The sequence below is a fragment of the Antechinus flavipes genome, chromosome 2, assembly GCF_016432865.1.
Source record: "Antechinus flavipes isolate AdamAnt ecotype Samford, QLD, Australia chromosome 2, AdamAnt_v2, whole genome shotgun sequence".
Taxonomy (NCBI): Eukaryota; Metazoa; Chordata; class Mammalia; order Dasyuromorphia; family Dasyuridae; genus Antechinus; species Antechinus flavipes.
In genome coordinates, this window is record NC_067399.1 from 514,647,208 (window position 1) to 514,664,141 (window position 16,934).

The 16,934-nt window shown below is 46.9% G+C and overlaps 1 protein-coding gene and 1 long non-coding RNA gene across 5 annotated transcripts in view; one reads left to right on the plus strand and one right to left on the minus strand.

Annotated features, from left to right (window-relative positions):
* Positions 1 to 15,513, minus strand: part of ZFHX2 (zinc finger homeobox 2) — a 28,258-nt gene extending 12,745 nt beyond the window's left edge. Inside the window, exons 1-2 of one of the 3 annotated variants that reach the window (XM_051980494.1) lie at positions 15,378 to 15,513; positions 94 to 2,195 (exon numbers count right to left, since the gene is read on the minus strand). In XM_051980494.1, the coding sequence (XP_051836454.1) occupies positions 94 to 2,146 (2,053 nt within the window). In that variant the 5' untranslated portion in view covers positions 2,147 to 2,195; positions 15,378 to 15,513. The other 2 variants (XM_051980492.1, XM_051980493.1) reach the window with 2 other exon arrangements.
* LOC127551064 (uncharacterized) lies at positions 1,570 to 13,500 on the plus strand. 2 transcript variants are annotated; one of them, XR_007951004.1, is made up of 3 exons: positions 1,570 to 1,642; positions 6,214 to 6,378; positions 13,279 to 13,500. It is a non-coding gene; the product is annotated as an uncharacterized LOC127551064 (long non-coding RNA). The 2 variants fall into 2 exon arrangements; XR_007951003.1 differs by lacking the exon at positions 1,570 to 1,642 and adding an exon at positions 2,144 to 2,268 and having other exon boundaries at positions 13,279 to 13,497.
* Positions 15,514 to 16,934: the final 1,421 nt, after the last annotated feature.

A 16,934-nucleotide genomic window follows, 5' to 3' on the forward strand; every position in this document is an offset into this window, starting at 1 on the left:
CTAGGGGGAAAGGACGGAAGTGGCTAGAGAGTAGGAAAGGAGAGATGGAGACAGGGGAAAGGAAAAAATGGGGAACCAATAGAGGAATCTTACCAGGAGCGGGGAATTTCCGGGCAGGTGGCCCCAGGTGATGAAAGCCATTGAGGAGAAGCTGGGCCTCCAAGGGCTTGTCTGGCCTCAGCCCTGGGCCAGGCAAAGGGGCTGGGGGCTGGCCCAGTCCCTGTGGCCCATAGTACTGGAACAGCTCAGGGGGGTTGGCAGGGGCCGCTCCCGGTGGTGGGGGAGGGCCTGGTCCTACCAGCCCAGGAGGCAGCCCCAGAGGCAGCCCCTGGTGTAGCAGCAGAACATTCTGCATGTGCTTCTCCGAGGTCATGTGGATCCGAAGATTCCGAGAGATGTTGGTTTCATAGCTGCAGACCTTGCACTGCCAGGAGGACTTGGCCTTGGGCTCCTTGTCTACAGCTGGGGCCGGAAGTGCTGCCTCCGTGGGACTCCCTTGACCCCCTGGGCCAGCCTGAAAACCTTGGAGGTTGGCCAAGTGCTTATCGGACTGCATGTGGATGCTGAGGTTCCCCTTGGTGGTGGTGGAGTAGTTGCAGACCTCGCATCGGTAGGGCTTATAGCCGCAGTTATAGCTCTCCCCCCTCGCCAGGCGGGGGTGGGCCCCTCCTGCACTGCAGTAGCTGCAATGACTGTTGTTCTCGGGGTGCTTCTCCCTCATGTGGACATCCAGGGTCTGCTGGTACTTGTAGTGCCAGTTGCACTTGGGACACTTGAGTGTCTTGCAGGAGTTCCGAGAGTGCAGCAGGGACATGTGGCTGGAGAGACTGAGGCCCTGGAAGGCTGGTGGGGCTGGCGCATAATCATCAGCCAATCGATAGGGACGGGGTGGATCATTGGGATCTTCAGGTGAGTCAGCCCGAGCCGGGAGAGCTCCCCCATCTTTGGGGGAGGGTGAACTTTGGTTGAGTGGGGGGCAAAGTGCCCCATCCTCCTCTTGCCCCTCAGGGAACCAATCTGGCCCTGCCTCGCCTGCTACCACTGGCGATTCTTTGGCTTGGGTTGGGTTGGGGTCCCAGGCAGTTGGGGTGGCAGGTGGGGAAGGTGGGCTAGGGACCATGTCTTCCTCAAGGGGCAGTGGAGGGCCCTGGTTTCCTGCCTCGGGAGGACTGTCCCCATCCTGGGTTACATTCACCATTCCACCCACTGATCCATTGCTGAGAGGTGCGGTGGGCAGGGGACCAGGAGAGATTTTTGGTTCCAGAAAACTGACAAGCACTGTGGACCCTTCCTTCCCCTCTTGTATTATAGCTGGGCAGCCTGGCAGGCTCTGGTGCTGAACCGGGGCCAACTTTACTCCATGAGACTGAGCATGAGCCACAAAAGCCTTGGGCCCACTGAACCCCAGGCGGCACAGCAAGCAGAGCCAGAAGAGCTCCCTGTGGTCTCCGTTCCCACTCCCTATGGGGCCATCTTTGGGATCTCTGGGTGGGAGTGGGGCCGGCCAGTAGCTCCGGAAGGCTCCATCCCCTCCCTCGCAGGCGGCCGGAGGGGGCGCTGAGGTATTATGGGGCAGAATTTGGTCAGAAGAGCTAAAGCCTTGAATTCGGTCAAAACCGTGTTGGACGTGGAGGAGAGTGAGGTGAGTGGAGGACGGGCAGATGCGGAGGGGCAGGCCGGACTCTTCCTCAGTCCCTGACTCACCCCAGGGGAAGCCCTTTGGTAAGAGGAGCTCATTGTGGCCAGAGAGGGGCACTTCAGCCAGGAGATAGGCGGCCCCATCTTCGGTGAAGAGCAAGTGATCAGTCAGATCCCGGGGAGGAGGCCCTGCTGCTTCTTCCTGTGCTTCCTCCTCCTCCTTGTCCTCCTCCTCCTCAGCTCCAAGCTCCTTTGGTGGGATGAGGCCACAGCCTGGTTCTAGTAGATTCTCCCTGGTCTCCTTTGGTGGGACGAGGCCACAGCCTGGCTCAAGCTGGTGTCCCCCGGGCTCTGAGGGCCTCATTCTGTCAGTGGTGGCAGCAGTGGGGGGATCTTTGGTGGCAGGTGGGGAGGACATGCCAGAGGGAAGGTCCTGAGGCGGGGACGGGGCATTATGACCAGGGGTGGAGGTGTTACTTGCAGCGGAGAGCGAGTTAAGGGTGGCCATGGCAGACGGAGGAGCACTGGGAGGTCATCTCAGCGTGACAGCCAGCACCCTGAAAGGGGAATGCAGAGAAGTTTTGATGAGGGACCGGATGTGGATAGAAAAAATGAGAGAACAGGAGGAGGGTAAGAGGGATGGGGGAAGACACCTATCTGGATGTATTTAGGTCTTATTTCTGAGAACAAGCCTTAGGATATTTCACATTATCAGAGCTCATTTCTCCTGGCTAGATCTCCTACAACATACCTGGGTCTGGCAACCTGTGGTCTACTTGCCAAAGATGGAACAGAAGCTGGTTTCCATCATTACCCAAACACTGCCATCTTCCCAGAGCTTAAGAGAGCTACTACAAATCCTAAGAATTAATGGCAGAGACTTACTCAATTCTAAACTCCCCTTTCTCTCCTAGCTAAAGCTTGGAGCTGAAGCTTTAGCTAGAAGAGAAAAGGGAGTTTTTTTCTGGCACATCTCTTGTAAAAGTGACAATCTAAAATTTCCAATACTCTTTACAGCCCAAGATTAGGGAAAGAGAAGCCCATTGAGACACTTAGGACCAAATGGCAAATTCTTGGTTCTAGTATTCTTTATATCCTGTCACAAGGTCACTAACAAGGCAAATTTCTTTTCCCATTATCAAAATACCAAGTTTTCCCCTTATGTTCTCAAACATGTCAAAAGTTCTTAACTTTTCCTAACTCTAGATCATTGGTGATTCAAACCTTCTTAATCTTCAATATCCACAATGAAGCCAGAGAAACTTCAAGTCAGACATGTTTCAGAAAGAAAAAAGATGATGAGGTTTATTTGCCAGGGATAACTAGAACTATAAAGGTTCTTTATTTCTGACAACTTTTAGCCTTTACCACTTGAACTCTTAGATTGTGGAGGAGATCCTAAGTATAGTCCTTGTTGGACCCACCTCCCTCCCTAGTTTTTTGGAGGGGACTTCTTTCCTGTTCTTGGTAGGGAGAGACATTCAGGTATAACATCAGAGACATTAAAGGGTTTGGAAAGGGTCTGGTTTAGCATGCTAATGAATATGTAAATGAGCACCCAGGAAAAGTAAGGTAAGTAAAGGAAGTAAGCTCAGGGAGGGAAAAAGTAGACCATGGATGGACAGAGGACAAGGTGCCCAGTAGAGTGGGCAAAGGAGCCCACCAAGTTGAGGAAGAGTCTTTCTTTTGTGGCTCTCCTTAAGGACAGTGTCCAAATACATTTACGGGCATCAATAAGTCCACCTTCCCCTGCGCCTATTCAGCTTCAACTAGCACAGCGAGGCCCTACCAAGAAGAGACATCAGTCCCAAGCACTCTCTGCTGGGAAATATCGACCCTACAAACCCTAATGATGTACTTGGCAATAAGGGAAGACTCTCTGGAATGGAGAAGTGAGTGGTGAACTCCCATCTGGCTAAGGGAGTCCCAGGCTCTTGGCTTGGGGTCTGGGTGAGATGAAGGCCAAAGGGGCAAAGGGTTGGTAGGCAAGCTGTTTAAAATTGCAAATCTCTTCCAATCCCTCCTCCTCTCCAGAAATAATTTCAATTGCAAATTCATCTCTGCCTCAGTGCATTCCCCCCCCCCCCCTTCCTAGTTCCCCCTCTCCTCCCCCTCTCTTCTTCCCTGGGGTTCTCTCCTCATCTGAATCATCTTCCAACCAAAGCTCAGGAAGAGCAAGCATTTTTCATGGCTTCCTTTGCCCCTTTTATATCTCTGTGCCACTCTACCCCAATCTCCTGATTGTTTTTGGAGGAGCTGCACCTCTTTTAATTAAAAAGAAGGAGTCCAAGCTCTACCATCTGTGTCTTACTGGAATTCTTCCCTCACATTCTGTCTCCCTATTCCTGGGTCTTAACGGCTTCTTCTCCACTCCAGGAATATGCTGGGTGGCCCATGCAAGGACAAGGTGACTCTGAAGGCTTCAACGCCGGCTGCTGGAGTTGTGGGATTGTCAGGCCAGGGGTTGGGTGGCTGGCAGTGTTCCGGGTGAAGGGAATGGGTGAGAGAGAGGAGTGAGTGCCTTCGGAGCACCAATGGGAGAGAGGGGGGCAAGGAAGGCTGAGAAGGCTCTGGCAGTGGTATGATTAGAGAAGAGATTGATGTGAAGGGGCGCCACAGACGGCAGAGAGAGTCAATAAAACGAGAGGATCACATTAGAGGCGACAGAGAGAGCTTTAAATTACACGGCTGCTGCCACAAAGGGGGATGGGAGGAGGGAGACCTGGAGCAGAGGGAAGGATGGAGAAAATTCAGGGAGCAGTGGATAGCTGATCTAGTCAGATAAATCTCCAGTTCCTCAAAGCCCCCTGTTCAACTCTGTCTCTTCCACTAGGGAGAAAGGAAGATATGGGGAAAGAAGGAATCCTTTTAGGAAATATCTTTTTCAATATCTTCCTATTTGTGGGTTCCTTGTCATTCTTTAGGAATGGAAACTAGGCATGGAAGTTCAAAGACATGGGCAAGAAATATATAATTTCCCTACCAGGGTCTCTTTTCCATCCACCCCTCAAGTCACTAAGCAGCAAATGTCTTTCCTGACAGGGAAGCAGGAGGCAAATGGTACCTTCCCCAGTAAATAGAAAATAATTTGCAACTCCTGATGCCTTACTCTGAAAACAGGGACACAGAGCACAATGAGAATCAGTCAGAGATTCTCACTAATCCAAGGAGAAAAAGAAACAGCCACTGAAACCATAAAATACACAGAAATCCAGGGCATCAGAAAAACTCTTTATAATCATTGAGACCAACACTAGGATCCAGATGGTCAATGAGCTAAACAGACTTTATGGATAAGAGAGATTCAGGTGCTAGGAGATATAAAAACAGATAGGTGACAATTTGGAACTACATATTCAACACAAAGAGATGATGTGAACCAGTCAGCTCACTGAAAAGGCAGAATGGCAAAAGGCAAAGGAAGACCCAGAAACAATAAAGGAAGAACAGCCATAATGGGAAGAGGAGATGCTATCATTTATTAAGGAACTAGGAAAAGACCAACCAAATAATAGGCCAGGATCCTCTTCCCTGCCCCAGACACCAGAAGCGTCTATTGCCCCACCTGCCACTCCCATTAGGTATCTAATAGCTGGTTCCCTTTAGGAATAATCCTCCAAACCCAATCCTCCCAGCCCCCTCAGTTCCTCACAAAAGGAACTTCATATGGAAGGGGATGCAGATCCCCCCAGCTCTCCATTTCTGGTAGGACCTTCCCAAATCCAGGACTCTGCCTATGACCTTCATTAACTCCTTCCGAAGATCCTGCCTCATTTAACACTTGCCTACACACAAACTTTCCTCAAACTCTTAGCTGGCATCTTTTCTACCATCCCTGACTTTTTCTTACCTTCTTCCTTCATCTCCCTGAGCACCCATCTTGTCCATAAATGTACTTTCCTTCCCATTAAGCAGTGGACACCCAAATAAGAGAGAAGCTAGGAAACATGGGAAGAAAATTCTTTGTGTTGGGCAGGGATGTCTCACGCATCTAGGTCTGCTCAAGATGGAGGATATCCTCTTCTTTCTCTTCTCTAATGAAGGAATTTGACACTGTAAAAAGGATACTGGATATGGCATCAAGAGAGGCAGTGATTTATAACTCTGGTCTTTACCACCTTCAAGGCCCTTTAAGGCAAGTGGCTTCACTATCTCCTTCTGGCCTCAGTTTCTTCATCTGTAAAATGAGGGGATAAACGAGATTATCTCTAAGGTCCTCTTTAAGGCCTTCTCGATTTTACTTTTGGTCCACCCTTTCACTGAATTGTTCAATTGTGTACAACTCTTTGTGACCCCATTTGGGGTTTTCTCGGTGGAGATGTCAGAATAGTTTGCTATTCCCTTCTCCAGCTCGTTTTTTAGATAAAGAAACTGAGACAAACAAGATGAAGTGACTTGCCCAAGGCCATCCACTTAGTATCTGAGGCCAGATTTGAACTCATGAAGAGGAGTCTTCTTGACTGCAGACCTGGCACTCCATTTACTGTGCCAGCTAGTTATCCCTTTCATAGCATTCTAGTGTTTCTCATTCCTAGAGTATCTAACACTATCAATCTCTTTGTTTTCCTTACCTAGAAAGTGCCCTTTTAATCTTGGCTTGGTAAGAAGCAAATGTGACCTGAAGAGTTGAATTTGGAGATTTGGATTCGACCGAGATCCTGATTCTATCATTAGCTATATGCCCTGGACAAAAGACAAATCTCTGAGTCTCAGTTTCTTTCATCTGTAAAATATAGGGAGGTAGGTGTGAATTTAATGACTTCTGGGGTCCTTTCCAGTTTATGCTCTAATAGGACATAAATTCAAAGTAAGTGGAAGGTCATCTCAAAAAGGCAGGCACTAAGCAGATGGGAGAAAACCTTCATGTAATTAGAACCAGAAGGAACCTTATAGGTCATCCTCTTCTACCCTCTCATTTTGCAGAGGAGGAAATTGAGGTTCATGGAAGTAATGTGATTTGCCCAAACTTGTATTGGTATGAAGTGAGTTAGGATTTGAACTTATATTCCAGATTCAAAATCAATGCTATTTCTACTACTCTAAGGAGATTCTGAGACCTGATTCAAAACTGAGATGCTATCTCTCCCTTTATCTATCTCAAAATCTGTCTTTACTTTCCATAGCTCTCACCTATCTCTTATCCTTTTATCACTTTTTCTCCCTCAATTCCCATTCCCGGTCACAACTGGGCCAATTCATGATTCTTTTCCATTAAGAAAAAATAAAAAGCCTGAGTGAGACTGGTATGGTCAGGGAGGGAAAGAATAAGTAGCCAAAGGGAAAGAGGGAGTAGACAACTGTAGTGGAAGGAGTTCACTTCCTGATCTGCATATGTAAATATTTAATTTCAAAAAGCTCTCCCAGCCCTAGCAAAAATTAGTTCAGATGGCAAGTTTGGGAGGGAATTACCCCAAAATCTTTGTGTTTTATACTTTGTAAAAGGCTTGGGTGGTAGTGGTAGAAGTAGAAGCTTAAAAATGAAGTAAAATTAGGAAAAGGGGACACCAGGAAGCTGGAGATAGAAGGGAAACAAGATTGGAGGCTGTGGATTGGAACTCAGTTTGCTGAGATGTATCCATGTATATTGGCATATCTGTGTTTATAAGAGATATCTTAGGCATGGCATAAGCTGGTATTCTTCCCCATATTTGAAAATTATGTATGTTCAGGTGAAAAGTGATTTTCTGTGCTGCTGGCCATGTACGATTTTATCCATCTTGCCTGTTGACTCTCTCTCTCTCTATATGCATATATGTCAAGATAACTTAGGGTGGGTTTGTATCTATATGAATGCATATAAATTCATATGGAGGTATATGGAGCTGAGACTGGAAAACTTTTCTACATGTCACAGGCGTCAAGACTTTCAATTATCCGGCCCTGTGTGTACCCTTGTGCACATCCTTGAGCTAGTAGGGTGTTGGAATGTGTCCTTGAACAAATCAGGTACATATCTCCATACTGCTATGGTTCGGAATATATACAGTATGATTTAAATAACAAGTCAGAAAGGTACTCTATGCATTTCTCCTAGTTATTTTCAAGAATATTTGTGTACATTTTGGATTCGTATACATGTGATGGTACCATGTGCCTAAGAAGATGTTTGTTATTAAGTTCCCTGGTGTCTGAGTCTAAGTGAGGCACTATTATGTTGCTGGTGTATTTTCCTTCTAGCTTGAATTTGCTAGAAGCATTCAATCCAGATACATTCTTTCCCAGGATGAAGTTTCGCAGCCTCTGTGTGATTTGTCTGTTTGAGTAAGTCTGCAGCTTTGAGTTTCTGTGGCTTTGTCCGTGCCCGTACCCAGTTTGAGAGATCGCATGGGTGGGAGCTTCCCTACTCACAGGACCACACGCCAACTGCACGTAGGTCTTTGCTACAGGTGTATCGTGTAATCTTTAGTGCCATGGATCAGAGAGCTCCTGGATCTGGGAATGTGTGTGCCCTTGTGTTTCTCTGTCTTGTCCTTGTGTTGTCAGGATGGAGCTTACACCGTGTGTGGCTGTGTGCAGCCTGGTATGGGTGTGTTTGGGGTGGATGTAATTACTGGGATCGGCCCGGCCCTAATGAGTGTGATCTCGTTACACTCTCGCAGCCGAGGCCTCTAATGGAGCTCACCTCATTTCACAGCCATTAGAGATGGAGATGGAGCCCCGCCCCCCTGGCTCTGCCAGCCACTCCTCCCTGGGCCACATTCTTTCCCTCTGGCTCGCCATTTCTCAGCTCCTTCTTTCCTTCTCCCTCATTTCTCTGCTCCCCTTTTCCTTTTTGCGCTGCTTCACAATGATGACCCCCTCTTTCTTTCCCCAGATGCCTTTCCCTTCTTTTCCTCCAGATACTTCTTCCTCTTCTCCATCTCCTGACCCCTTCCTCTCAGTACTCATCCCCCCTTTTCTTTATCTATGTCCATCCTTCCCCTTTCTTTTCCTTCATTCCTCTCCCTCTTCCCCTCCTCCCTCTTTTGCCTAGTCTGGCCAGAGGACAAATCTCAAGGGGAAACTAGCAAAGACAAACAAGGAGCAGTGACTTCATTATCGTCATTAATTTGCCACTTCAGTTCCTCCCACAAGGGTCAAACCCAGCAAGGCTTGAACCTGGGATTGACACGGGGAGGAGGGGGTACAGACAGCCGACCAGGGAGCTGGTCCCTAGTCTCCAGCCTTCCCCTTCCTATCTCCTCCCTCACTCTCCAGGCTTTCTTCTACTTCCCAGAAGGTACCAATATCCCCAATCTATCTGATCCCTCTCCTTCCTGATTATTACTCCTTTCTTTTCCATCACAATTGGGCCACTTCTTTTGGCCCTACCCCATCCTTATATTACATGCTTTCCCAGTTCCACCACTCGGATCTCTGCCACATTCAGTTTGTTTCTCCTCCCTTCCACCTCAGCCTTATCTCACAAGATTGTTGTTTTACATAATGTACATGAAAGAGCTTTGTAAACAATAAAACACAATACAAATATATGATTATTCCAATTCTGAATTCCTCTCTCATCCTTTGTCTGCCATACTCTGTTTCTCTCCTTTCTTTCTCCTTTTCAAATCTCCAGCCTACTCTCTCTTTCTTGAATCCCAGGTTTTGGTTTTTGTAGTAACTGTTAGGTTATAGAAGGAGTATGGTAGAAAGTATAGAGGTTAGAAGATGATATAGATTCTTTTGGAGACTGGCAATCCAGACAGAATCAAAGCTAGACAAGAGATAAACACCACCAGAGAGAGAAAAGGAGATACAAGCAAAGACCACAGTGCTAGAGAGAGACCCAATATAAATATGTGTGTGTGTGTGTGTGTGTGTGTGTGTATCCAGTGAGAATCTGTTCTACAGAAAAATACAATCCATGAGGCAGACAGAGACTGACAGGCCAGAGCCAGAGGCAAAGGGGATTAGGAAATCAGAATCAACATGGAGGACAACCAAATGGGCAGAATGAGAAGAGAGGAATTTGAAGGTGAAAATGAGTCAACCCAATTCTTCTGAGATACCCAACCTAGCTCTTTCTGCCCTGATCTTTGTTCTTCTCTCTTCTGAAGGCAAATGGGGGAGGGGGGAAAAGAGGGTCTGACTTATAACATTTTAGCTTAGTCTTTGCCCCAGTGGTAGCTGTTCAAGAGTGGAGTTGTGATTTTTTTTTTTTAAAACAAAGTAAATTGCCCATGTAAGCAATACAGCACACATACATTGTATACCATGTATATAAACATGCTACACATAACCAAGTCTTTCTCACCCACACACAGGTATATATTTATATTCCATATCATGTTTATAGAAAATAGCTCTGTCACATCCCAGACCAAAGACCTTACTTATACATACACAACATACATGTGGGACAACAATAGCTGTTTAAAGCCTACACATGCTTGTTCATAGACACAAACCTAGGCTTTGTTATTCACATAATTCTACATGTGGCAGTGTATAGGAAAGGTCCCTTTCCTTCAATCTTTTTTTTCACTCATGGAGAAGACAAATAAGTTATTAGTGATTTTTAGGGGGATGAAGTTGATCTGTCCTTATATCTCTATTGAGCCCCATCATAGCTAATGGGCAGAGATAAGAGAAAATATGTGAGAAAGGGGAGAGCATTTCTAAATCTTAACTCCATCCCCCTTTTGCCAGGAAAGATGAGGGTCAAGAATGAAGAGAGGTAAAATAGCAGATTTCCTGGTTTCTCTGGGGAGGCAGGGGACTCAGGGCAAGTGGGTGGTGGGATGGCTCAGCTTAATATGAGGAGCCAGAGAAGAAAAATGGAAAAATCAATGAAATGAGTTTCTAACGCTGAGGTAAAGGACCGCCGTGTCGACAGCCTGTCGCCTGCTACAAAATATGAGCTGCCCAAGTCCACAGTGGTGGCTGACAGCATATACAGCCTCCACAATCCCTCAGCTACTGTCCCTATGGCTTACTTTCTTGATATCCAGCTGTTTCTCTCTGACCATAATACTCCCAGCTTGCCTTAGCGGCTCAAATAATAGCCAAAACCCTCTCCAGGGTTTTAAAATGCCATCTTTCCGTACTCCTACCCAACCCAGCTGTCTTCCTCATTCATCACAACTAGACTGGGTTGCTATCCCTCTCTTCTGTTCTCTGGATCTGGTGGATCTTGCTGATATGTGTTGTTTTGTACATTTTTTGTTTCCCTCCTCCCCCCACCGTTCTATTCCTAGATACCTTTGGCTCCAGCAACAATGGAGAATTAGACATTTATCCACATCTGTCTCCCACACTTGTCCTTTATAGGAGACAAATATCTTTAAGACAAAGTAATCTGTGCCACATTTTGCCTTTTGATCTTCTCTGGAAATGCTGACTTTCCTATCATTCACCTGATTGGGGGTGGAGAGATTAAAGTGGGACCTACAGATGATTTATGAACCCTTTATTTGTAACCAACTGTGTATGTGGAGGCGTCTGTCTAGTGGACTATGATTTTGTGATTTGTAGAGATCTGTTGAGGATGTTCTTTCTAGTTCCCATATATTGACTTTCCTTGGAAACTAGTATCACTCAACCAGGAATTCAACTAATTAACCTCTCTTCTCCTTCCTTCTAAGTTGTTACCATTCTTTACTCTTGGCAAATCTCCCAAAATCTCTTCAGAGGCTCCCCCATCTCTGCTTGATCCAGAGAAGGGCCTAAAAGGCCCGGATCCTCTTCTATCATTCCTCCCACATACACTTTTTTTCCCTCAGCTCCTCTTCCATTTTAGCTCTCTTTTGTGTAGGATTTTATACTTCTCCAATCCTCTCCTTGTCTTCTATCTTCCAACATCTTGGTCTTAGGGAGATTTGTGAAGAGAAAGGGAAAAACTGAAACTCCTTCTAAACCCTCTCTTTCTTGTTTCTATCTTTACAAATTACTTACTCCAATTCACCGTCTGTTCTCCCTCTGTTACAAATTACACTGTCTCCTGACATTTCAGAATTCCTTCCTCCTATCTGTCTGGGTTAGCTCAGATCTCCAACTTGACCCAACCACCTCTCCTTTCAGTTCTTAAGAGCAACCTTTTTTCTGCATTTCCAGTGACCCCTTTAGTTACAAATTTGATTAATTCTTCTCCTAATTTCCTTAGCATTTCCCTTTCCTCCTCTGCTTGCCCATACCTGATTGGCTTCTAATCACCAATTCCTCACTACTCATTGCTTTTTCTTGTTTTCTCCAAACCTCAGCACAGCATTGGAATTCAGTAAACGGGCATGTTCTGAGTTCAGAGAACAGCCCTTAGTAAAGTGAAGTCAGACACCAAAGATATCAGATTTAAAAGCCCTACAGATCACATTCAGATCCAGTCCCCAGACTTCAGATACAGCTATCCAGCAAGGCAGTATTTCCTGTATGGTTCTCAAGGTAACACCAGCTGTCTGTGACATCACAGAGGGGGGAACCCTGTCAAGTTACCAAGGCAACACCAGCAATTTATGACATCAGAGGCTTGAGGTCTCTAGTTCTTAGAGGACTAAGAAGATTTGAGTTTCTGACAGTTAAAGTAACTGGGGATCCTGCTTTCCCATCAACTTTCTTTATCAATGTTCTCCTGAATTTGGAATGAAGTTCAAAGGTTTCTGCTGTTGTGATGGAAGATGAGGGCCTTTACTGCCTTCTCTTATCCTATACTGTTTGCTCTCTTTTTGTTCTCAATTTCTCTCAGGCTCCTACTAAATCATTTTCCCAAAAAGCCTCTCTTACATCTGTCTTTTTGCATGGATCATGCTTTGTGCACGGTACACACTCAGTACTCCAGAAGCACTTGTTACCTCAAATCCATCATTCTCTTGACTTCCCTTCCCCCAACTACATTCTTCTGATCCTTTCTATCATGCTTCCTTTTTCTAAGCATCCTTATTCTTTGTATTGTTCTCTGGTGCATAGAGAGGCTACATGGAATAGAGGATGGAAAGCAGCATCTAGAGTCAAGAGAGAACAGTTCAAATCCTACTTCCCACAATCAATAGCCGTGAGACCATGGATAATCTCTCCTATTCTTAGGTTCCTCATCTGTAAAATACAGACATTATTTTTAGTCCCTACTTTTCAAGAATTGCAGTAAGAATCAAATGAGATAATGTACATTTTGTAAACCTTGAAGTATTTGCAAATAGATGTCCGTTATCATCATCATCATCATCATCATCACCATTTTCTGGTTCATTTTACTCATCTCCCTTTCTCTACATATCATTCTTCTCTACATTTCATTCTTCTTTTCCTGTTTGCCTTTGTATGTATCTTTGTTTTTAATCCATTTTTAAAAAAAACTCTCTGGATATCTTATCTCATTTCATTTTCATTCTCTCACTTCTTTCACACTCTGCATATCTTTTCTTTCTTTGTCCCCCTTTCACTTCCTTCTGTCAGTTTAGGAAACCTCCCTTGTTCATTTTATTTTCAATTCTCTTTCTTGCCTTCTCCAGCTTCTGACAGGCCTTGAAAACAGTGATGGACTGAAACCAAAGCAAACTCCCAAACCCCTGTGGCCTGTTTTCTTTCCCTTAAGTTGAACTTGCTAGTCTCTTGGGCCTCTGCACAGGCTAGCTTTCACCTCACTAATGAATACTGTGCCTAGTAAAGAATTGGTGCTCAAGCCAAATATGGTAACAGCAGCAATGAAAGAATGTTCTTTCGATCCAGGGAGAAGATGAACAGGAATGTGAGGAAAAGGCCACTGAAATGTATCATGACTCACAGACACAGAGAAGGAATCTGGAACAAGAAGGAAAAGAGGAGGTGTGACAAGAGGGGGATTCAGACTTCTATAGGCTGTCCCCCCACAATCACAAAGTGGACAGCTGAAATGATGACCCTGGCAAGATGTAGGCAGTTAAAAATCCTCAAAATCTTACAACTTTTCTAAGCCTATTTATTGCCCTTCTTTTTATCATCTCATCCTCCCTTTACAAAATCATAGTTCTCTAATCATTTTCTGCTACTGGGGTTAAAAATATTGGGAAGGTGCAGAGGAAAGGAATGAGGAACAAGGGATAATGGGTGGGAAAAGAAGGTAGGTTGAAAGGAACAAAGGTGGAAGGTAAGGATGAGAGAAGGATAACCAAGAGGGGAGGGTAAATAGGAAAAAGGGATGAAACAAAAGTAGAGGAATAAAAAGTGACAGAATGAGCAGAAGAGTAAACCAAAGTGAGAAGGAAAAAGTGAGAAGTTTAGGGGGAGGTAAAAAGGGCAAGATGATGACAAATGAGAACACTAGACAGGGGGCTGAAAAGGGAAAGCAACCCACCAAAAGAAGAAAACCAACAAAACCATAAAGTAGAAGACCCTCTTGCGCTATCTCCATTCCCACCCTGTAAAGACTGTGCAGGTGCTAAGACACATCCAGGCAAATACTGTTAAGGGTGGGCACACCGGCAACAGGGAGCACCTGCTGTACACTGCTTCCCTGTCCCCTTTTTTCCCAGTCCCCCAATTCCATTCCAAAAGCGAGTTATCACATCCATGGTTGACCAATTGTCGGTGATAGGAGTGGAAAAAAGGGCCCGAATGAAGCGGCCAGAGGGTTACACATTCTCACGGACAGAAGCACACAGACCTAGGAGGACAGGAATAATTAGACCCGGCCAAAGAGGGACACAGCCTGGCCGGGACATCATGTAGACACTGGGGGTCAAACGAAACAGACTGAGGGATAAAGAGTTGAGAGGTAGGCTGCACGGTTAACAGAGAAACCTAGGAGGTACATATACACAGACCAACAGGGACACAGAGAAAAAGAAAAATGTTGCAGGGGGCACAGAGAAACAAGGACAAATACGGAGAAAAAGATAGGAGCACACAGAGAGGGCAGGGACAAATGGAAGGAAATGGGAAGGCACTGGACAGACCTCCTTCACCTTGACCGGTGTTGCTGCCTCCCTCACCTCCAGAACCCTTCCAAAAACATATCCAACTTCAGATCCGGAAACGAAGGCAGCCCGAGCCCACTCTCCTGCGGCAGCCCCGGCCGCCCCTCCTCCCCGCACTGCCCCCGCCGCCGGCTCGGTGCCCACGTCGGAGATGCCCAGTCCCTCTTTCCCCCTGACAGCTCGCACCCCCAGCCCCCGGCTAGGCCGTCGTTCAGGGACTGCCGGGCAGGCTGGCATTCATTCCTCTGGGGGTCTCCTCCGCGCCCTGTCTCCCCACCTCCCCGCCAGTCTCTGCTTTTCATGACCTCCTCCCTCTCTCCAGCTGTGCCTCTTCTCCCAGCCCTCCGTCCCTCTCTCTCTCGCTCCATCTTTCCCGCCGCCGCCCGCATCCCCCTCCGGAGCGGCCCCCAAGGCTCCCGCTCTCCCCACGAGGGCGGGTTCGCCCGATCGCTCCCCGTCCTCCCAGTCCCTCTGCTCCCGGCCGGCCGGCCGTCTGTCGGTCTCCGCGCGCCTCTCTCCCTTCGGTCTCGCGCTGCCAGGGAGCAGGGGAGGAAAGAAGAGAGCGAACGGGAGCGCGAGCGAGCGAGCACGAGAGCGAGAGGGAAAAAAACCCCGGCAGCATCGGAAATCGATGCACTTACACCTCAGCTGGAAGCAGAGACGGCAGTCGAATCGCGGCCGCTGAGAGCGCGAGGCGGGGAGGGGGAGAGGGAGGGGGCGGCTCTGGCAAGAGACTTCTCCGATGTTGAGTCCTCTTTTTTTTCCCTCCTCCTCCTCCTCCCTCCCTCCAGGACTCGCTCCGGGGTGTCGGGGGCAGAAAAGGGAAAATAAATAAATAAATAAATAAACAAACAAACAAATAAATAAACGCACGGCGGTGAGGGAAGGGAAACAAAATAATCAATGCTATTTGGCTGCGGCTGAAGTGTTTTCCCGGCTTCGTGTGGGGGTTTCCATTGATTCACCCTGGGCACTCGCTCCCTGCCTCCTCCTCCTCCTCGCCCTCCTCCTCCTCCTCCTCGCCCTCCTCCTCCTCCTCCTGCTCGCCCTCCTCCTCCTCCTCCTCCACTCCCTCACTCCTCCGCCTCATTCACTGGCTAGAACCGTGGCGTCCCAACACAATGGAATAATCAATACCCAGGCGCCTGGGGTTGCCCCACTGAGCAGGTGCAGCCGTCCTCTTGCCGCGGCATGATGGGAGATGTAGTCCGAATCTCCCCCACCCCTGAGTAGGGACGTCACTGTAGTACCCGGCGCTGGGGGCTGGCGGTGGAAACATCTGCAAATTGCGGGGAGGGCTTCCTTATGGTTCTGCTTTTGCTGCTCTGCCCACCCTCCCCAGCTCTGTACCCTATTACCTTGCGATTAGTCTCCCCCATATCCAGAGGCCAGTCCCAAATCAAGTATCAGGGGCGCAGATTCCTTACTGTCTCTGTTCCTCTTCTCTTGCCTACAGAAACCATAAATATCTTATCAGCTTCTGCTTTCTTTTATGTCCCCAGAGCTGCTTGGGGCCTGTCTCTCCCTTCCCCCTTTTCTCCTTCCTGCAGTTTTATAACTGGCTAGAATTATTGGTGAATATTGGTGAAATTATACAGCATTTTACTTGGTGCCCTCACAATATCAAGAGAAAGCAAGGTTTCCCATGGTGAATTTCTGGGAAGATGTGAATCAGGACCATCCAAGATGGTCAGGCATGGATGGGATGGGTCAATGAATGCATTATTGGAGGTGAACTCCCATGAGCTCGTTTTTTCACCAGTCTTGAAAAATGGGTATTAGTCCCATTTGACAGAAAGGGACTTTAATTCAGAGGTTGAGTGATTTGCTCCCAAAATATATAGATGACAGTACTCATGAAACAACCACTTTTCTTAACCATTGCCTTCTTTTTTTAGAGTACAAACATCTAAATGACCCTTGTCTTGTGCTCCTCTCCAGGCATCTGAGCACTGATAGCTAAGAATCGATTTCTTATATCTTACCATCAGCACATATCTCCCAAATCGAATTGTCTATATGGATTCCTAGGTCCTCTGTTTACTCTCAATACAAAACATAAAAGTTCATAATCATAACTACATGGGGTGATATTCAAACAGGGAAAATAAATCCTCTTCACAAAAGCAACTGAAGAGGAAGCGGATCTAAGAACAGAGGAGTTTGGGCTGAGGTCTGAGAGTCAGAATATTTTGTTTTTCCCTTGATGCTTGAGAACCACTATGGCTGGCAAGGAAGGTACAACTAAAAACGGGCTGGAGAAGGTAGAGAGGTGTTCCTGCTCAAGCATCACCTTTGCAACCCAGTCTTTTCAGTATCCTTTGCTGGCCATCTGTGCTGATATGGATATGGAACAAGAAAAAGACTGGCTCCTCTCAATCCCAGACATTTCCCACCTTTCAGACCCTTTGGAAGCCCATTTTCCTGAAG